Source organism: Cetorhinus maximus, chromosome 24, assembly GCF_964194155.1.
Source record: "Cetorhinus maximus chromosome 24, sCetMax3.hap1.1, whole genome shotgun sequence".
Classification (NCBI taxonomy): domain Eukaryota; kingdom Metazoa; phylum Chordata; class Chondrichthyes; order Lamniformes; family Cetorhinidae; genus Cetorhinus; species Cetorhinus maximus.
This window is the reverse complement of record NC_135902.1, coordinates 55,219,766-55,242,077: the sequence shown is the minus strand read 5'-3', so window position 1 is coordinate 55,242,077 and position 22,312 is coordinate 55,219,766. Positions and strand designations below refer to the sequence as shown.

Below are 22,312 nucleotides of genomic sequence, written 5' to 3'. Positions count from 1 at the left end.
GGTTTTTGAGGTGAAGGCTGGGGTTGATGTGGGATGGAATGGGGGTGAGGATTTGGGATGGGGGTGTGGGTTTTAGGATGGTGGGTGGGTGGTTGTGGTGGGGGTGGGGGATTTGAGATTGGGGTGGGGGTTTGGGATGGGGGTGGGGGATTTGGGATGGGGTGGGGGTTTGGGATGGGGTGGGGGTTTGGGATGTGGGGTGGGGGTTTGGGATGTGGGTGGGGGTTTGGGATGTGGGGTGGGGGTTTGGGATGTGGGTGGGGGTTTGGGATGTGGGTGGGGGTTTGGGATGTGGGTGGGGGTTTGAGATGTGGGTGGGGGTTTGGGAGGGGGGGTGGGGGTTTGGGATGTGGGGTGGGGGTTTGGGATGTGGGTGGGGGTTTGGGATGTGGGGTGGGGGTTTGGCATGTGGGTGGGGGTTTTGGAGGGGGGTGGGGGTTTGAGATGGGGAGTGGAGGTTTTGGGATGGGGGTGGGGGTTTGGGAGGGGGTGGGGTTTTGGTAGGGGGGGTGAGGGTTTGGGAGGGGGTGGGGTTTTGGGATGGGGGTGGGGGTTTGGGAGGGGGTGGGGTTTTGGGAGGGGGGGTGAGGGTTTGGGAGGGGGTGGGGTTTTGGGATGGGGGTGGGGGTTTGGGAGGGGGTTGGGGGATTTGGGATGGGGGTGGGGGTTTGGGATGGGGGTGTGGGTTTTAGGATGGTGGGTGGGTGGTTGTGATGGGGGTGGGGGATTTGAGATTGGGGTAGGGGTTGGGATGGGGTTGGGGGATTGGGATGGGGTGGGGGTTTGGGATGGGGTGGGGGTTTGGGATGTGGGGTGGGGGTTTGGGATGTGGGGTGGGGGTTTGGGATGGGAGTGGGGGTTTGGGATGGGGGTGGGGGTTTGGGGTGGGGGTGGGGGTTTGGGAGGGGGGGTGGGGGGTTTGAGATGGGGAGTGGAGGTTTTGGGATGGGGGGGTGGGGGTTTGGGAGGGGTTGGGGTTTTGGGAGGGAGAGTGAGGGTTTGGGAGGGGGTGGGGTTTTGGGATGGGGTTGGGGATTTGGGAGGGGTGGGGTTTTGGGAGGGGGGATGGGGGTTGGGGAGGGGGTGGGGTTTGGGAGGGGGGGTGAGGGTTTGGGAGGGGGTGGGGTTTTGGGATGGGGGTGGGGTTTGGGGGGGGGTGGGGTTTTGGGATGGGGGTGGAGGTTTGGGAGGGGGTGGGGGTTTGGGAGGGGGGGTGGGGGTTTGGGGGGGGGTGGGGGTTTGGGTGTAGTGTGGGGGGTGTGGGGGTTTGGGATGTGGGGTGGGGGTTTGGGAGGGGGTGGGGTTTGGGATGGGTGTGGGGTTTTTGGATGTGGGGTGGGGGTTGGGTGGGGGGGTGGGGGTTGGGAGGGGGTGTGGGGGTTTGGGATGGGGTGGAGGTTTGGGAGGGGATGGGGTTTGGGGGGGGGGTGGGTTTTGGAGGGGGTGGGGCTTTGGGATGGGGGTGGGGGTTTGGGAGGGGGTGGGGTTTTGGGAGGGGGGTGGGGGTTTGGGGGGGGTGGGGTTTTGGGAGGGGGGGTGGGGGTTTGGGAGGGAGTGGGGTTTTGGGAGGGGGGGTGGGGGTTTGGGAGGGGGTGGGGTTTTGGGATGGGTGTGGATGTTTGGGATGTTCAGTATTTGGTTTCCAGATTTGTGTTATTCTGAGTTTGGTGATGGGTCTCCTTTTTATTTTAACATTCCTGAACTGTTCATATTAACCGATTATATTCTTGGACAGAAACCTTTTTAATGTTTTCACAAACTTGCTTGAGGAATGAAAGAGATGTTTCAGACTTCGCGACACTGAGTGCTTTCGGCTGGGGTTCTGCAGCTTCAAGTTTTCTAGAAGAGGAAAGAAATTTGTATCTGTAACACACAGAGCAGAGGGAGACACACAAAGTTAACCAGGGACTCACAAGGTTAACCAGAGACTCACAAGGTTAACCAGGGAATCACAAGGTTAACCAGAGACTCACAAGGTTAACCTGGGACTCACAAAGTTAACCAGAGACTCACAAAGTTAACCAGGGACTCACAAAGTTAACCAGAGACTCACAAGGTTAACCAGGGAATCACAAGGTTAACCAGGGAATCACGAGGTTAACTAGAGACTCACAAGGTTAACCAGAGACTCACAAGGTTAACCAGGGACTCACAAAGTTAACCAGAGACTCACAAGGTTAACCAAGGACTCACAAAGTTAACCAGAGACTCACAAGGTTAACCAGGGACTCACAAAGTTAACCAAAGACTCACAAAGTTAACCAGGGACTTGCAAAGTTAACCAGAGACTCACAAGGTTAACAAGGGACTCAGAAGGTTAACCAGGGATTCACAAAGTTAACTAGAGACTCAGAAGGTTAACCAGAGACTCACAAAGTTAACTAGGGGCTCACAAGATTAACCAGGGACTCACAAAGTTAACTAGAGGCTCACAAGATTAACCAGGGACTCTCAAAGTTAACTAGAGACTTAGAAGATTAACCAGGGACTCACAAAGTTAACTAGGGGCTCACAAGATTAACCAGGGACTCACAAAGTTAACTAGAGACTCAGAAGGTTAACCAGAGACTCACAAAGTTAACTAGGGGCGCACAAGATTAACCAGGGACTCACAAAGTTAACCTGGGGCTCACAAGGTTAATCAGACATCTTAGATCCCCAGATTACCTGAAGCAGCTGAGGCTTTCCATTTTCTAGAAGAATAAACAGTGATTTGATCAAGGCTCATACAATAATGAAGGGACAAGATTGTGTTTATGTGAACTGATTATTTCAAGTGAGGAGGCTCAGAGAGACCAAAGGTTTAGATGGGAGTTAAATGGGATTTTGAGGAGGTTAAATGGGGGTAAAATGGAGGTTAAATGAGATTTAGACAGAGGTTAGATGGGGATTAGATAGGGGTTGGATGGGGGTTAGTTGGGGTTAAATGGGGATTAGATGGGGGTTAGTTGTCAGGAGATGGTACTTTTCTCACAGAGTGCTGGACAGGCAGCTTACTCATGCTGTGGCTGTGATTTTCTGAATTCCTCCCTGAGAAAGCTGGGACATGGATTATTTTATAACAGATGACAGAGCCGGAGTGATTTCCCCAAGGAGTGTTCATTGACGAGAGATACAGGGAGCAATTTTCCTGATCTTTTTTCCCTCAAAATGTCCTAACATTTAACTATTTTTCAACTGAAGATCACATGGCTCTGGGTGGAATTGTGGTGAACAGAATATCACAGATATGTGGGACAGGCTAGATGGAGAAATAGGTCTTAATATGTCCATCACTTTTGTTTTGTGCATCTGGTGTATGTGTCTGTGTGTGTGTGTGTGTGTGTATGGGAGCTGTCTGTGTGTGTGTATGGGAGCTGTCTGTGTGTGTGTATGGGAGCTGTCTGTGTGTGTGTGTGTATGGGAGCTGCCTGTGTGTGTGTGAGTGTATGGGAGCTGTGCGTGTGTGTGTGTATGGGAGCTGTCTGTGTGTGTGTGTGTATGGGAGCTGTCTGTGTGTGTGTGTGAGTGTATGGGAGCTGTCTGTGTGTGTGTGTGTATGGGAGCTGTCTGTGTGTGCGGGAGCTGTGTGTGTGTTTGTGTGTGTGTGTGTGTGTGCGTGTGTATGGGAGCTGTCTGTGTGGGAGCTATGCGTGTGTGTGTGTGTGTGAGTGTATGGGAGCTGTGTGTGTGTGTATGGGAGCTTTGTGCGTGTGTGTGTGCGCACGGGAGCTGTTTGTGTGTGTGTGTGTGTGTATGGGAGCTGTCTGTGTGTGTGTATGGGAGCTGTCTGTGTGTGTGTGTATGGGAGCTGTGCGTGTGTGTGCGTGGGGGCTGTCTGTGTGTGTGTGTGTGTGTGTGTGTCTGGGAGCTGTCTGTGTGTGTGAGTGTGTGTATGGGAGCTGTCTGTGTGTGTGTGAGTGTATGGGAGCTGTGTGTGTGTGCGTGTATGGGAGCTGTCTGTGTGTGTGCGTGTATGGGAGCTGTGCGTGTGTGTGTATGGGAGCTGTCTGTGTGTGTGTGTGTGTGTGTATGGGAGCTGTCTGTGTGTGTGTGAGTGTATGGGAGCTGTGCGTGTGTGTGTGTATGGGAGCTGTCTGTGTGTGTGTGTGTATGGGAGCTGTCTGTGTGTGCGGGAGCTGTGTGTGTGTTTGTGTGTGTGTGTGTGTGCGTGTGTATGGGAGCTGTCTGTGTGGGAGCTATGCGTGTGTGTGTGTGTGTGGGTGTATGGGAGCTGTGTGTGTGTGTGTATAGGAGCTTTGTGCGTGTGTGTGCGCGCACAGGAGCTGTTTGTGTGTGTGTGTGTATGGGAGCTGTCTGTGTGTGTGTATGGGAGCTGTCTGTGTGTGTGTGTGTATGGGAGCTGTGCGTGTGTGTGCGTGGGGGCTGTCTGTGTGTGTGTGTGTGTCTGGGAGCTGTCTGTGTGTGTGAGTGTATGGGAGCTGTGCGTCTGTGTGTGTATGGGAGCTGTCTGTATGTGCGGGAGCTGTGTGTGTGTTTGTGTGTGTGTGTGCGTGTGTATGGGAGCTGTCTGTGTGGGAGCTAATCGTGTGTGTGTGAGTGTATGGGGGTTGTCTGTGTGTGCGAGAGCTGTCTGTGTGTGTATGTGTGTGTGTGTGTGTGTGAGCGTATGGGAGCTTTGTGTGTGTGGGTATGGGAGCTTTGTGTATGTGTGTGTGCGCACGGGAGCTGTCTGTGTTTGTGTGTATGGGAGCTGTCTGTATGTGGGAGCTATGTGTGTGTGTGTGTGTGTGTGAGTGTATGGGAGCTTTGTGTGTGTGTGTGTGTGTGTGTGTGTGTGAGTGAGTGTGAGTGTATGGGAGCTGTCTGTGTGGGAGCTATGCGTGTGTGTGTGTGTGTGAGCGTATGGGAGCTTTGTGTGTGTGGGTATGGGAGCTTTGTGTGTGTGTGTGTATGGAAGCTTTGTGTATGTGTGTGCGCGCGGGAGCTGTCTATGTATTTGTGTGTATGGGAGCTGTCTGTATGTGGGAGCTATGTGTGTGTGTGTGTGTGTGTGTATATGGGAGCTTTGTGCGTGTGTGTGCGTGTGCGGGAGCTGTGTGTGTGTGTGTGTGTGTGTGTATGGGAGCTGTCTGTGTGTGTGTGTGTATGGGAGCTGTCTGTGTGTGTGCGTGTATGGGAGCTGTCTGTGTGTGTGTGCATGGGAGCTGTCTGTGTGTGTGTATGGGAGCTGTCTGTGTGTGTGTGTGTGTGTATGGGAGCTGTCTGTGTGTGTGTGTGTGTGTGTGTATGGGAGCTGTCTGTGTGTGTGTGTGTGTATGGGAGCTGTCTGTGTGTGTGTGTGTATGGGAGCTGTCTGTGTGTGTGTGAGTGTATGGGAGCTGTGCGTGTGTGTCTGTGTGGGAGCTATGTGTGTGTGTGTGTGTGTGTGTGTGTATGGGAGCTTTGTGCGTGTGTGTGAACGCGCGGGAGCTGTTTGTGTGTGTGTGTGTGTGTGTGTGTGAGCTATGGGGTGTGGCATCAAGGAGCCCTAGCAAAACTGGACTCAATGGGAATCAGGGGGAAACTCTCCGCTGGTTGGAGTCATACCCAGCACAAAGGAAGATGGTTGTGGTTGTTGGAGGTCAATCATCTCAGTTCCAGGACATCACTGCAGGAGTTCCTCAGGGTAGTGTCCTCGGCCCAACCATCTTCAGCTGCTTCATCAATGACCTTCCTTCCATCATAAGGTCAGAAGTGGGGAAGTTCACTGATGATTGCACAATATTCAGCACCATTCGCGACTCCTCAGATACTGAAGCAGTCCATGTCCAAATGCAGCAAGACCTGGACAATATCCAGGCTTGGGCTGACAAGTGGCAAGTAACATTCACGCCACACAAGTGCCAGACAGTGACCATCTCCAACAAGAGAGAATCCAACCATCACCCCATGACATTCAATGGCATTACCATCACTGAAACCCCCACTATCAACATCCTGGGGATTACCATTGACTAGAAACTGAACTGGACCAGCCATATAAATACTGTGGCTACAAGAGCAGGTCAAAGGCTGGGAATCCTGCGTTGAGTAACTCACCTCCTGACTCCCCAAAGCCTGTCCACCATCTACAAGGCACAAGCCAGGGATTGAACATCTCAGAAGAGAATTGCCTTCCTCTGACTGATGCCTATCTCCCTCCACCACTGTCTCTAAACTGACTGTTCAGAACAAATTCCTTTCAAACACAGAGACAGACTTAAAACTCATAATCTGCTTATATAGTTAGAGCTCTTTTACAATGCTCATTCTGGTCAAGTCACATCCCATCCTATTATGATTGGAAGAGGAATATTTACAGGACACTGAATAGCTGGAATGGGAAACATGGATTTCAGGACTTCTCATTGGAACATTTCCTATTGATTCAGCCTCAGGGAAGAAAACTCAGCAAAGATATTGCCCCTGACAGAATTGGACAGTCCTTTAATCACTGGTTGATATTCATTATGCTCGAGGTACAGTTCACATCTGTCCCAAACCCTCCACGTTGCTGAGTGATACAGGACTGCAATTACACTTCAAATTATAGCTACAGTTCCACAATTCTCCTTAAAAATGCACCATTAATATACTAATGACCAAAACTTTCACAGCAAAAGAATATCGGTGTGTGTTCACGTGTGTGCTCTGACAGGGGAGGAGAAATAGATTTTAATCTGTGGCGTTAGTTTGCCTCTGTTTAGGGCACACTCCTGTTAATTTCACACTTGTTCGAAGGGTTAAATGAACACAAACAGTTTATCAGAACAGAGCTGGGGGTGCACTGTAAATATATATACAGGGAACAGAAAGTATCACGCTGACCGGGTAATGTTTAATTCCCTCAGAGAACATGCAGTTTGAGGTAATGGGTAGATTTTTCAGGCTAATTCATAGTCTGACAGATTACAATATGAACACTCCTTCCCATGACTATAACCATCCTCTCTCAGCAGATGGGGTTAGTCCTGTATGCAGGGAGAGTTTAAGGGCATTCACAACCCATGTTATGAGGTTGGGTCACCACATTCACCAGACTTCAGAATACCCCTTAATTTTAGCTTGAAATTGTGAGCTAGATTCCAGTCTCCGCATAGCCGAACTGTCTGGAGTGGGGTTTGAACCAGAACCTCCAGACTAAGAGAGCAATGTGATCACCAAGCCAAAGGCTCACTCCAAGAGGAAGAGCAATAAAGAGTAAAGAAAAGCACAGGCTGACCTGCTGGATGTTCCTGACTGCAGTCCGGCCCAGTCAGTGATACACACTCACACACACTCACTCACCTTTGGCATTGTAACTCTGGTGTTCCACTCGCACCTGCTTCAACAAGCATTCCAACACCTCAGTTTGATCTCTGTATCTGGCCTCCCTTCCATCAAACTCTTTCCAATCTCAAAAGACAAACACAAAGATAATAAAGGGGTGGATGCAGCATGTTGCCCACACTGGATAGACACATACACACAAAGGACACAGCATACTCCTGCTGCTCCTCACTCCATCTGTTTCTCACACAGATATTTACAGGCAGGCTGTACAATTACAGCAGGTTCTATTTTTTATTTCAGATTTGGAAAGTTTGTGCTGCGTTACTTGTACCTTAGACAGCAAAATATTGTGAAATAATAGTCTGACTGAAATAATTACATCCCATTAAATCCAATCCATAACACATGTTACAGATCCCAAAGCTTCATTTATCATAGGAAGGAATTAGGGTAATTATATTATTATTGATGATGATTATTAATTATATTATTAATTGCGATTATTATTAATCATAGTATGAAGGATTTTATTTTTGCAGAAAACCAGACCAGACCAATGCTCTTTATACAGAGAAGTTTCACTTACTGGAAGGAATAGCAAATGCTGGACAGGCAGTCTGTGGGGGACCCCAGCCCTTCATATTGGCCGCTGATACTCGCACATAATAAACTCGACCCTGGTGTGAGATTAAAAAGATTTGATTACAGTCCTTGTACCCTCTCCTGTATCAGTGATTCCACTGAACCAGTTAATCTCCTTCCACAGTCCCTTTACAGCTCCCTCATTCATTAGTTATTGGCCTCCCTCCCTGTAACACTACACAGTGTTTTATAATAACATAAAACTTATAAGTTATAAAAGTTATAAAACTTATAATTTATAAGAAGTTGTAATAATGCATTATATGAAGTTATATTAAGATGAGTTATATTAAGATGAGTTATATAACTGTACATTTACCGTAACAAGACCTGGGATTGTATATCTCAGGGAGCTGACATCCTCCAGTGTGATCTCCCCACACTCTGCAGAGAAATCCATCAAACTGCTCCATTCAACTAAGACAACATTAGAAACAGATATTGTAATTCTTTTAATAACATTTTAAAAACATTTTACGATGATATCAGTTGCTGTGTCCTCGACACACCAGAATGTCTATCCCATGGCCCACAGCCCTTCACTGTTTCTCTAACCCTTCCCATAGTACCCATCCTTAGCTTTTTTGAAATATATTAATAATCTGCACTTGGGTATACAGGACATCATTTCAAAGGTTATGGACAATAGAAGACTTGGAAATATAGTGAACAGTGAGCAGAATAGTAACGGACTTCAGCAGGCAATAACTTGTGAACTGGACAGACACGCAGAGGATGAAATTGAATGCAGAGGAGAAGTGATGTATTTTGATAGAAAAAATCAACAGAGGTAATGTAAAGGAAATGGTGCAATTTTAAAGAGGGTTCAGGAACAGAGACCTGAGATGCATGAACAGAAAACTAAGCAGGCGGCAGGATAAGTTGTGAAGGCTCCTTATAAAGCATTTGAGATTCTGGGCTTTATAAGTGGTGACATCGAGTACAAAAGCAATGGGGGTTTTGCTGATGTTTTATAATATGGGCATCAGCTGGAAAATGAGCTTTGTTGGTGAGAGACTGTAAATGTGCAAGATACCTCTTTTGCAGTCATGCATCTGGGCCAAAATAATGGGGATAGCATTGTGGGGTTCTGACAGAACAGACTGAGAGAAGCTCTTTTCAATGGTAGGATGGTCGGTAACCAGGGAACACAGATTTAAGGCGTAAAAACAAAAAGCTAAAAGCTACTGCGGATGCTGGAAATCCAAAACAAAAACAGAATTACCTGGAAAAACTCAGCAGGTCTGGCAGCATCGGCGGAGAAGAAAACAGTTGACGTTTCGAGTCCTCACGACCCTTCGGCAGAACTGAGTATAGTTAGGAGAGAGGTGAAATATAAGCTGGTTTAAGGTGGGGGGCGGGGGGAGAGAGAAGTGGAGGGTGGGGTGGTTGTGGGGATAAGCAAGCAGTGATAGGAGAAGATAATCAAAAGATGTCACAGACAAAAGGATCAAAGAGGTGTTGAAGGTGGTGATATTATCTAAGAAAAGTGCTAATTAAGAATGGAAGGCAGGATACTCAAAGTACAGCTCTAGTGGGGGTGGGGTGGAAAGACTAACAAAGTTTTAGTTTTAGATTTAAAAATAATGGAAATAGGTGGGAAAAGAAGAATCTATATAAATTATTGAAAAAAAAGGGGGAGGGGGAAGAAACGAGGTGGGGATGGGGGGAGGGGAGTTTAAGATCTAAAGTTGTTGAATTCAATATTCAGCCCGGAAGGCTGTAAAGTGCCTAGTCGGAAGATGAGGTGCTGTTCCTCCAGTTTGCGTTGGGCTTCACTGGAACAATGCAGCAAGCCAAGGACAACCACCCCACCCTCAACTTCTCTCTCCCTCCGCCCCCCACCTTAAACCAGCTTATATTTCACCTCTCTCCTAACTATACTTCAGTTCTGCCGAAGGGTCGTGAGGACTCGAAACGTCAACTGTTTTCTTCTCCACCGATGCTGCCAGACCTGCTGAGTTTTTCCAGGTAATTCTGTTTTTGTTACAGATTTAAGGCGATTGGCTGAAGAACCAGAGAGGGACTGAGGAGAATCTTTTTTTAATACAGTGAATTGTTGTGATCTGGAACACGCTGCCTAAAAGGGCAATGGAAGTAGATTCAATAATAACTTTCAAAATGGAATTCGATGAATAGCTGAAGGAGAAATAACTGCAGGACAATGGGGAGAGAGCAGGGGAACAGGACTAATTGGATAGTTCTGTCAAAGACCTGGCACAGGCATGATGGGCCGAATGGACTTGTTCTGTTCTGTATGATTCTATGACCCTTTCTCATTATCTAATGATAAGAGCAATGCTTTAACACTGCAGAGTCACTCTCTCAATCTCTCTCTCTCTCTCTCTCTCTCTGTGACCACTTCAACTCACTTTCTATCAAGTGGAACCTCTTGTACAGGCAATGGGACAGAGGTTTGAACATCAGAAAATCTACTTGATTCTGTCTCAACCTTGAAATTTAATTTTAAATATACCTGCCCCCAAGTTCTTTCAAAATTATCGTGGATGTTTAGACAGGGAGCGGGTAAAGCATTACATTATCTGAGGGGCATCAACTCTGATAGCACCATATTCTGGGAGATTTCAACTGGCCCTGCTCCCCACCCTCCTCACAGCAAATAGTCAATAATAATGATTACAATCCCCACCATCCCCAATCTGCAATGCATCCTCGGTGCATGGTGACACTGCTGCTTCTTGTGTCTCCAGTGCATGGTGACACTGATGCTTCTTGTGTATCCAGTGCATGGTGACACTGATGCTTGTTGTATATCCAGTGCATGGTGACACTGCTGCTTGTTGTGTATCCAGTGCATGGTGACACTGATGCTTGTTGTATATCCAGTGCATGGTGACACTGCTGCTTGTTGTATATCCAGTGCATGGTGACACTGCTGCTTCTTGTGTATCCAGTGCATGGTGACAATGCTGCTTGTTGTGTATCCAGTGCATGGTGACACTGCTGCTTGTTGTATATCCAGTGCATGGTGACACTGCTGCTTGTTGTATATCCAGTGCATGGTGACACTGCTGCTTCTTGTGTATCCAGTGCATGGTGACACTGCTGCTTGTTGTATATCCAGTGCATGGTGACACTGCTGCTTGTTGTGTATCCAGTGCATGGTGACACTGCTGCTTGTTGTATATCCAGTGCATGGTGACACTGCTGCTTGTTGTATATCCAGTGCATGGTGACACTGCTGCTTCTTGTGTATCCAGTGCATGGTGACACTGCTGCTTGTTGTATATCCAGTGCAAGGTGACACTGCTGCTTCTTGTGTATCCAGTGCATGGTGACACTGATGCTTGTTGTATATCCAGTGCATGGTGACACTGCTGCTTGTTGTGTATCCAGTGCATGGTGACACTGATGCTTGTTGTATATCCAGTGCATGGTGACACTGATGCTTGTTGTATATCCAGTGCATGGTGACACTGCTGCTTCTTGTGTATCCAGTGCATGGTGACAATGCTGCTTGTTGTGTATCCAGTGCATGGTGACACTGCTGCTTGTTGTATATCCAGTGCATGGTGACACTGCTGCTTGTTGTATATCCAGTGCATGGTGACACTGCTGCTTCTTGTGTATCCAGTGCATGGTGACACTGCTGCTTGTTGTATATCCAGTGCATGGTGACACTGCTGCTTCTTGTGTATCCAGTGCATGGTGACACTGCTGCTTGTTGTATATCCAGTGCATGGTGACACTGCTGCTTGTTGTATATCCAGTGCATGGTGACACTGCTGCTTCTTGTGTATCCAGTGCATGGTGACACTGCTGCTTGTTGTATATCCAGTGCATGGTGACACTGCTGCTTCTTGTGTATCCAGTGCATGGTGACACTGCTGCTTCTTGTGTCTCCAGTGCAAGGTGACACTGCTGCTTCTTGTGTCTCCAGTGCAAGGTGACACTGCTGCTTCTTGTGTATCCAGTGCATGGTGACACTGCTGCTTCTTGTGTATCCAGTGCATGGTGACACTGCTGCTTCTTGTGTCTCCAGTGCAAGGTGACACTGCTGCTTGTTGTGTATCCAGTGCATGGTGACACTGCTGCTTGTTGTATATCCAGTGCATGGTGACACTGCTGCTTCTTGTGTATCCAGTGCATGGTGACACTGCTGCTTCTTGTGTATCCAGTGCATGGTGACACTGCTGCTTGTTGTATATCCAGTGCATGGTGACACTGATGCTTGTTGTATATCCAGTGCATGGTGACACTGCTGCTTCTTGTGTATCCAGTGCATGGTGACACTGCTGCTTGTTGTATATCCAGTGCATGGTGACACTGCTGCTTCTTGTGTATCCAGTGCATGGTGACACTGCTGCTTGTTGTATATCCAGTGCATGGTGACACTGCTGCTTGTTGTATATCCAGTGCATGGTGACACTGCTGCTTCTTGTGTATCCAGTGCATGGTGACACTGCTGCTTGTTGTATATCCAGTGCATGGTGACACTGCTGCTTCTTGTGTATCCAGTGCATGGTGACACTGCTGCTTCTTGTGTCTCCAGTGCAAGGTGACACTGCTGCTTCTTGTGTCTCCAGTGCAAGGTGACACTGCTGCTTCTTGTGTATCCAGTGCATGGTGACACTGCTGCTTCTTGTGTATCCAGTGCATGGTGACACTGCTGCTTCTTGTGTCTCCAGTGCAAGGTGACACTGCTGCTTGTTGTGTCTCCAGTGCATGGTGACACTGCTGCTTGTTGTGTCTCCAGTGCATGGTGACACTGCTGCTTCTTGTGTATCCAGTGCATGGTGACACTGCTGCTTCTTGTGTCTCCAGTGCAAGGTGACACTGCTGCTTGTTGTGTCTCCAGTGCATGGTGACACTGATGCTTGTTGTGTATCCAGTGCATGGTGACACTGCTGCTTGTTGTATATCCAGTGCATGGTGACACTGCTGCTTGTTGTATATCCAGTGCATGGTGACACTGCTGCTTGTTGTATATCCAGTGCATGGTGACACTGCTGCTTGTTGTATATCCAGTGCATGGTGACACTGCTGCTTCTTGTGTATCCAGTGCATGGTGACACTGCTGCTTCTTGTGTCTCCAGTGCATGGTGACACTGCTGCTTCTTGTGTATCCAGTGCATGGTGACACTGCTGCTTCTTGTGTATCCAGTGCATGGTGACAATGCTGCTTGTTGTATATCCAGTGCATGGTGACACTGCTGCTTGTTGTATATCCAGTGCATGGTGACACTGCTGCTTGTTGTATATCCAGTGCATGGTGACACTGATGCTTCTTGTATATCCAGTGCATGGTGACACTGCTGCTTGTTGTATATCCAGTGCATGGTGACACTGCTGCTTGTTGTATATCCAGTGCATGGTGACACTGCTGCTTGTTGTATATCCAGTGCATGGTGACACTGCTGCTTGTTGTATATCCAGTGCATGGTGACACTGCTGCTTCTTGTGTATCCAGTGCACGGTGACACTGCTGCTTCTTGTGTCTCCAGTGCAAGGTGACACTGCTGCTTCTTGTGTATCCAGTGCATGGTGACACTACTGCTTCTTGTGTATCCAGTGCATGGTGACACTGCTGCTTCTTGTGTATCCAGTGCATGGTGACACTGCTGCTTCTTGTGTATCCAGTGCATGGTGACACTGCTGCTTCTTGTGTATCCAGTGCATGGTGACACTGCTGCTTCTTGTGTCTCCAGTGCAAGGTGACACTGCTGCTTCTTGTGTATCCAGTGCATGGTGACACTGCTGCTTCTTGTGTATCCAGTGCAAGGTGACACTGCTGCTTCTTGTGTATCCAGTGCATGGTGACACTGTTACTTGTTGTGTATCCAGTGCAAGGTGACACTGATGCTTGTTGTGTATCCAGTGCATGGTGACACTGTTACTTGTTGTGTATCCAGTGCATGGTGACACTGATGCTTGCTGTGTATCCAGTGCATGGTGACACTGTTACTTGTTGTGTATCCAGTGCAAGGTGACACTGTTACTTGTTGTGTATCCAGTGCATGGTGACACTGATGCTTGTTGTGTATCCAGTGCGTGGTGACACTGTTACTTGTTGTGTATCCAGTGCATGGTGACACTGTTACTTGTTGTGTATCCAGTGCATGGTGACACTGTTACTTGTTGTGTATCCAGTGCAAGGTGACACTGTTACTTGTTGTGTATCCAGTGCATGGTGACACTGTTACTTGTTGTGTATCCAGTGCATGGTGACACTGTTACTTGTTGTGTATCCAGTGCAAGGTGACACTGTTACTTGTTGTGTATCCAGTGCATGGTGACACTGATGCTTGCTGTGTATCCAGTGCATGGTGACACTGCTGCTTGTTGTGTATCCAGTGCATGGTGACACTGCTGCTTGTTGTGTATCCAGTGCATGGTGACACTGTTACTTGTTGTGTATCCAGTGCATGGTGACACTGCTGCTTGTTGTGTATCCAGTGCATGGTGACACTGATGCTTGCTGTGTATCCAGTGCATGGTGACACTGCTGCTTGTTGTGTATCCAGTGCATGGTGACACTGCTGCTTGTTGTGTATCCAGTGCATGGTGACACTGCTGCTTGTTGTGTATCCAGTCAGTCAGAAGCAGCAGAAAATATCCCCCCAAATCTTTTCCCCCAAGTTGCCAGACGCATGTGCTGGAAATTAACCTTTAATTTCAGTAGACTCCAGGACAATCCTATTCCAGACCCCATTTTGAAACCCAACGAGAGTGACATTGTCCAAAAGCAACTGAAACCAATACACGTAATCGACTGTCACTGCTCACAGATAAAGAACAGCAGCTTGGGTGAGAGAGCAGTCGTGGCTGATAATATTAGACCTGTACACGGGTAGGGAGACAGCATCTTGCAAGCAGGAGGGGGAGAAAAGAGAAGAAATACCTTTGTATCTGGTGACCAGACCAGAGATCATACTCAGTGGCTCATGAAAGGTGACGGTCAGTGAAGTAGTGCTCGTTACACTGAGAGAGACGTTAGTGGGAGAGTCTGGGACCACTGCATTAAAACAAAGCAAAAATGGTAACTCACTCCCAGATACACTGAAAGTTCCCCGAACACCTCGATTAGATTCCAGTCTGTAACTCACTCCCAGGTATCTGTTCTATATATAAACCCCCCGAACACCTCGATTAGATTCCAGTCTGTAACTCACTCCCGGGTATCTGTTATTCTATATATAAACTTCCCCGAATTCCTCGATTAGATTCCAGTCTGTAACTCACTCCCAGGTATCTGTTATTCTATATATGAACCCCACTGAACCCCTTGATTAGATTCCAGTCTGTAACTCACTCCCGGGTATCTGTTATTCTATATATAAACCCCACGAACCCCTTGATTAGATTCCAGTCTGTAACTCACTCCCGGGTATCTGTTATTCTATATATAAACCACCCTGAACCCCTCGATTAGATTCCAGTCTGTAACTCACTCCCGGGTATCTGTTATTCTATATATAAACCACCTAAACCCCTCGATTAGATTCCAGTCTGTAACTCACTCCCGGGGATCTGTTATCCTATATATAAACCCCCCCAAACCCCTCGATTAGATTCCAGTCTGTACCTGTTATTCTATATTTAAATGCCAAATTTCTTGATTAGACTGCAACCTGGAGTTGTGTTGATTTTAATCTCTCTGTGGCTGTGTGTCACATGGTAATTGCTTCCAGTACTGATCTCTCTGTTGTGTAGTCTCTTACCTGCATATTCAAACTCTGTTTTCATCTGTTTGTACAGTTTGTATCTCCACTCCCAGGCTCTCAGCTGTTTCTGCTTCTCTGTGTTTTCATGGCCCAGTCCATCACTTTGATCCTCAGAGGACAGATGATTCATCTGGTCCTCTGCCTCCTGTATGAGATTAGTCAGGTGCACGGCTCTGGTCTCCACATTAACAACTAGGGACAATCAAACATGGTGACATTACCCATTACCAGAAATCAATTCTCACCCGTCATTCTCCAGCTGCTGGTCTAATGTTACTGGGATGTAGACGTAGTTGGCTAGGCCAGCATTTACTACCGATCTCAAATTGCCCTTGAGAAGGTGGTTGTGAGCTGCCTTCTTGAACTGCTGCAGTCCATGTGGTGTAGGTACACCCACAGTGCTGTTAGGGAGGGAGTTCCAGGATTTTGACCCAGTGACAGTGAAGGAACGGCGATAACTAAGGATGGTGTGTGACTTGGGAAGTGTTGTGAAAGGAGCTTTAGTGAGTTGCTGTAGTGCATCTTGTAGATGGTACACACTGCTGCCACTGTGCGTCGGTGGTGGAGGGAGTGAATGTTTGTGGATGTGGTGCCAATCAAGTAGGCTGCTTTGTCCTGGATGGTGTCAAGCTTCTTAAGTGTTATTGGAGCTGCACTCATCCAGGCAAGTGGGGAGTATTCCATCACACTCCTGACTTGTGCCTTGTAGACGGTGAACAGGCTTTGGGGAGTCGGGATGTGTCATGGTGAGATTCTCCCTTGTTGGAGGTGGTCATTGCCTGGCACTTGTGTGGTGCAAATGTTACTTTGTGTTTATTGGCCCAAGCCTGAATGTTGTCCAGGTCTTGCTGCATTTGGACATGGACTGCTTCAGTATCTGAGGAGTCGCGAATGGTGCTGAACTTTGTGCAATCATCAGCGAACATCCCCACTTCTGACCTAATGATGGAAGGAAGGTCATTGATGAAGCAGCTAAAGATGGTTGGGCCGAGGACACTACCCTGAGGAACATCTGCAGTGATGTCCTGGAGCTGAGACGACTGACCTCCAACAACCACAACCATCTTCCTTTGTGCTGGGTGTGACTCCAACCAGTGGAGAGTTTTCCCCTGATTCCCATTGACTCCAGTTTTGCTAGGGCTCCCTGATGCCACACTCGGTCATGGGCAAGGGCGGTCACTCTCACTTGCAGAATTGTTAGTTAACGGCCTCTGAATGGGATCTCCCACAAACTACCAAATTAAAATAATAGCGCAATAGGAACACAATCCGTTCTTTTCACTATGTTATAATTATTCCTGAATTGAACCTCAATCAACTGTACCTCGAAGGTGAATAGAGTAAGAATCTGAAGCCTCATCGAGAAAATGCTGTGGTTTAAACTGCAAGGTATTTTAAGTGTCGAGGACTAACCCATTTTCAAAATCAACCATCACGTGAAAGAATCAAAAGGACTCCATGGCCTGACCAAGAAGACAAAGGTTGAAAAGTGCTGACTCACAGTGCGGGCTCTCCTTGGCTCCAGCCTTCAAGAGGGTCCGAGCAACACCAATGTTGTTGGTCATAATGGCGATATCCAATGGCAGTAGCCCCTTCATATTGGGAGTGTTCAGATTCAGCTCATCCAAGCTGTACTGACTGAGCAGCAGCTGCACAGCATCAAAGTCCTGCTGCTCAACAGCATCGAATAGGGCCTCATTACACTGCAAGTACTGTAAGAAAATGTGCAAAATCTTTGACAAATCATGATTGCCTTCTCACAGTGGGGAAACATCTGCCTCCTTGACCCATTAATAGTGCGGTACTGTCACTGTGTGACTGACTGACCACTCAATAGAACAGCCCTGTCACAAAGTGACCCATCAATAGTGCGGTCTTGTCACTGAGGCACTGATTGACCCCTTGATAGTGTGGCCCTGTCACTGTGTGACTGACTGACTGACCCCTCGATAGTGCTGCTCTGTCCCTGTGTGACTGACCCCTTGATAGTGTGGCCCTGTCACTGTGTGACTGACTGACCCCTCGACAGTGCAGCCCTGTCACTGACTTACTGATGCTTCAACAGTGTGGTCCTGTCCCTGTGTCACTGACTGACCGCTGAATAGTGCCACTCTGTGACTGTGTGGAAAATCCCCCCCAACTATATTCTTTGTTCCGGGAATCAGTCGCTGATTTCCTATTCTGCTTTACCTGCTCCACGCCCTCCAACAGTATAAATTCCATCTCATTTGTACTTCTTTTTAGCTCTGAAGATGAGTCATACGGACTGTAAATGTTAACTCTGTTTTTCTCTCCACAGATGCTGTCAGACCTGCTGAGTTTTTCCAGCATTTTCTGTTTTTATTTAAAAATGGCTTCTTGTTTCTGTTTTCCCTTGTGAATATTTGGAGGAAGTAATCATTGAGGATGTTGAGGATTCCTTGTCATGTTTACTGCTTCTCCCCTTTTCCCTGATGTAATCCCAGAGGAAAAAACAGTACAAACTGGGAAATTAGAATACTGGTCCAAACTGTTTTCTCCTTCTGGGATATTAAACTTGTTAATTATGGGATGTTTCCTCAATCTTGGTCTCTTTAAAACACTCACATTTGCTGCATGTTATTAAAATTATCCCATCCTCTTTAACCCTCTACAGTTTGATGGGGACAGTCATTAACCTCCCACTTATTTACTGATGGATTTAATGGGAGCTGGCTGGTCAGTTTACAATCGTCATCAGAGTGACAGTGACTCATCTACTTACCAGCGATGACTTCCTCAGTCTATCCTTGTCGCTCTTTGCTGTCAGGAAAGCTTCCTCGAAGGATGACTGGCTTCCTTTTAGCTTGTCGGAGAGATTGCGATACAGGCGCTTGGCTGCATTTGGTGATGCTGGGCTGCAGTTTTTCCTGGGGTTGGAGAGCTGCAGGTTCTGCATCTGCTGTGTCATTGTAGAGCTCAGGGGCCTGGGATAGTAACACACAACACATCAGAACAACATGTCACAACGCTCTCCCCCAGCCAGCACAGACAACAGAACCCCTCATTCCCAGCAAAGCTTGTCACCTGGCATGGCACTGCCCTGGGGCGTTCCCCACCGCTCTGCATTGCCCTACTACCCTCCCTGGCACTCTGCACTTGGATGTACTTACATTGGTACAGCAAAGGTTCACTAAATTGGCTCAGGATGAGGAGATTGGCCTATGATGAGAGGCTGAGTAAATTGAGTCTATGTTCTCTGGAGTTTAGAAGAATGAGAGGTGATCTCATTGAAACATTCAAGATTCTGAAGGGCCTAACAGGGTAAAAGCTGAGAAGTTGATTCCCCTGGTCGGGGTATCTGTAATATGGGAGCACAGACTCAAGATAAGGGGCTGATCATTTAGGACTGAGCTGAGAAGAAATTTGTTGTGAATCATTGGAATTCCCTAACCTAGAGGATTGGCGATGTGCCATCATTGAATACATTTAAGGCTGGATAGACAGATTTTTGGTCTCTCAGGGAACCAAGGGATATGGGGAGTGAGCAGGAAAATGGAGTTGAAGCCTAAGATTAGCCATTATCATATTGAATGGCAGAGCAGGCTCGATGGGCCGAATGGTCTTCACCTGCTCCTATCTCATGTGTTCTTGCGTACTGTCCCAGTACCATTCCAACTGCTCTCCACTGACCTGGTACCCCCTCTCCCACTGCTCCATAGTACCCCCACCTATCATTCTGTACAGCCTTAGTACTGTCTCCTGTCCCTTGTTCCAAACAGCTCACGTGCAATATCATGGCAAAAGCTCCTCATAAATTTCATGTTTATGTTCAAAACAAACAATGGCACCAATGACAAAGCTGCACTCTAGTCACACACAGCCACACTCCCGGGTTACAGTCACACTCCCCGGTTACAGACACACTCCCCGGTTACAGACACACTCCCCGGTTACAGCCACACTCCAGGGTTACAGTCACACTCCCCAGTTACAGACACACTCCCCAGTTATAGACACACTCCCCAGTTACAGACACACTCCCCAGTTACATTCACACTCCCCTGTTACAGTCACACTCCCCAGTTACAGACACATTCCCCAGTTACAGATACACTCCCGGGTTACAGAAATACTCCTGGGTTACAGATACACTCCCCCAGTTACAGACACACTCCCCCAGTTACAGACACATTCCCCGGTTAAAGTCGCACTCCCCGGTTACAGTCATATTCCTGGGTTACAGTCACACTCCCCAGTTACAGACACATTCCCCAGTTACAGACACACTCCCCAGTTACAGACACACGCCCCGGCTACAGTCACACTCCCCGGTTACAGTCATATTCCTGGGTTACAGACACACTCCTCGGGTTACAGACACACTCCCTGGTTACAGTCACACTCCCCGGTTACAGTCATACTCCCGGGTTACAGACACACTCCTCGGTTACAGACACATTCCCAGTTTACAGACACACTCCTTGGGTTACAGACACATTCCCAGGTTACAGACACTCCCCGGGTTGCAGACACACTCCCGGGTTACAGACCCACTCCTTGGGTTACAGGCACATTCCCAGTTTACAGACACACTCCTGGGTTACAGACACACTCCCGGGTTACAGATACACTCCCGTGTTACAGACACAGAGATCGGGGAAACTGGGCCTGTATTCTCTAGAGTTTCGAAGAATGAGAGGTGATCTCATTGAAACCTACAAAATGCTTAAAGGAATAGACAGGGTAGATGCAGGTAAGATGTTTCACCTGGTTGGGGAGTCTAGAACCAGGGGACACAATTTCAAAATAAGGGGGAAAACACGAGATGACCGACCTTTTACTCAGAGGGTTGTGGATCTTTGGAATTCTCTACCCCAGAGGGTTGTGGAAGCTCAGTCATTGGGTATGTTTAAAGCAGAGATTGGCAGATTTCTAAATACTGGTGACATAAAGGGATATGGGGATAGTGTGGGGAAAAGGGCATCGAAGTGGATGATCAGCCATGATCGTGTTGAATGGTAGAGTAGGCTCAGTGGGCTGAATGGCCTACCCCTGCTCCTATCTTCTCTCCATCTCACCCTTTCTCCATTTCTCTGTCTCTTCTCTATCTCTCAATCAGTTTTCCCTCTCAGCTTATTTTCTTCTCTCTCCCTCCCTCTGATTTACTTTCTCAGATTCTGTATCCTTCTCTGATAAGCTCTGTTTATTTTCTCTCTCCATTTCCCCAACCCTGTCACTATTTCTTTCTCATTAACGGCTCAGCTCAAATGTTTTGAATGGTGTCACCATCTTGTTCACCAAATGACAGAGGAGCCACCTCACATTCCTCTATCCATAGCCTCAGTAATGAAGCCCAGCTCGAGCGCTCACACAGTGAAGTGACAGAACAACACTCACCATTAGCTGAGAATGTGCCCTGCAGCTTTGGAAACCAATCCCTAAATGTATCAGCTTGGCCCGTGTAGAGACCGGTGATGTTGGTGAGCTGACTGTGTCCTTCTATTACTGAGTGTGAATGTAGCCCTCACCCCCCCTCAAACATTGCTGTTCCTAACCCTTCCCCTCACTTTTCTGCAGCTCTGCATTCAATGGAGAAAATGAATGTGACTTAAAGCACTCACATCCCCAGAGATTGCTGGGAAACTCTGTAAACCAGGCCTAGTGACATCAACATATTGCAAGCCAAAGTTTGACAAATTCCCTGCTGAATCCTGATTACAGAACAGCACCGGAACCACAATCAGAGATTCATTAAGATCCTTAAAATGAGGTGCTAGGAACATTAACAAACCACACACACCAGTCCCAACAGCCCAGAAAACAAAACTGAGAATCTGACTCAACTCTGGGCTTCACATACTCAATAATTCCTGCCATGGTAGCTCCAATCCGATATATACAACACAAAACAACTCCAGGATCCCATTCCAGCGTGTCTGCACCCTGGGGAGGGTGTCTTTAACTCGGGGAGTGTGACGGTAACCTAGGGAGCGTGGCTGTAACCTTAGTCTTTCCTCTTAATCACTTACCACAAAACTTTTTAAAAAAATGTTTCTCCATTCTCTTTGAAAACCTATTCTGAATTCTGCTTTCCCATCTCCCATCAAACCTCAATAGAAAAACATTCTCCGAATCCACCGTCTTTATTGTGATGATTATTTCAAATTAAGGTCTGAAAATAGCTTTTTCCCCCTGATTTACCTTCTTAAAGTTTCTCACTATTTTGAATACTTCAGTCTGATTTGCTTGTTTCCTTATTAATTAGTAAATTGATGCCACAATTGCAGGGGTCCCATATTGTTTTAGGTTGCATTCCCCCTTCTGACATTTCAGAAAGAGGAACCCCAAGTAAATGCAAGGAAATGAATGATCTCACCTCACTTTGGGGGCTATGCTTACGGAGGGAATGATCCAGATGTGAGATGGCCCCTGAGTGATTACTGCCATATTTAAAAATGATTGTCTGACTGGGTCTGATTAGCATTGACTTCCACAAGTGATTTGGCAACAGGAAAGCAGCAGTTTTGCATCATAAAAATGACTAAAATCCACAGGGATCATGACAAAATATTGAGCGAGAAAGCAAATAGAATAGTGCCATATATATGCATGTGCGTATGTGTAAGTTACACTGTGTAAGTGTGTGTGAGAGAGAGAGACAGAGAGAGAGAGAGAGAGAGAGTATGGAGGAATTTTCCACTCTGGGACTAAGTCCTGTGGTGGTGGTGGGACTCACCTGAGCCATCTTTCACTTTATCTGGAGGTCAAAAATGGATCGTGTCCGCAGGGAC

At 47.4% G+C, this 22,312-nt stretch overlaps 1 protein-coding gene across 1 annotated transcript in view; it reads right to left on the bottom strand.

Moving 5' to 3' along the window:
* Positions 1–1,716: 1,716 nt before the first annotated feature.
* The window catches only part of LOC144699546 (ankyrin repeat and fibronectin type-III domain-containing protein 1-like), a gene marked incomplete at its 3' end in the record, with an annotated part of 134,721 nt that continues 114,125 nt past the window's right edge, over positions 1,717–22,312 (bottom strand). Inside the window, exons 6-13 of the mRNA XM_078570592.1 lie at positions 18,304–18,505; positions 17,062–17,272; positions 15,558–15,752; positions 14,738–14,851; positions 8,195–8,292; positions 7,820–7,910; positions 7,249–7,356; positions 1,717–1,839 (exon numbers count right to left, since the gene is read on the bottom strand). Coding sequence (XP_078426718.1) covers positions 1,717–1,839; positions 7,249–7,356; positions 7,820–7,910; positions 8,195–8,292; positions 14,738–14,851; positions 15,558–15,752; positions 17,062–17,272; positions 18,304–18,505 — 1,142 coding nt within the window. The remainder of the gene's footprint in view (positions 1,840–7,248; positions 7,357–7,819; positions 7,911–8,194; positions 8,293–14,737; positions 14,852–15,557; positions 15,753–17,061; positions 17,273–18,303; positions 18,506–22,312) is intronic.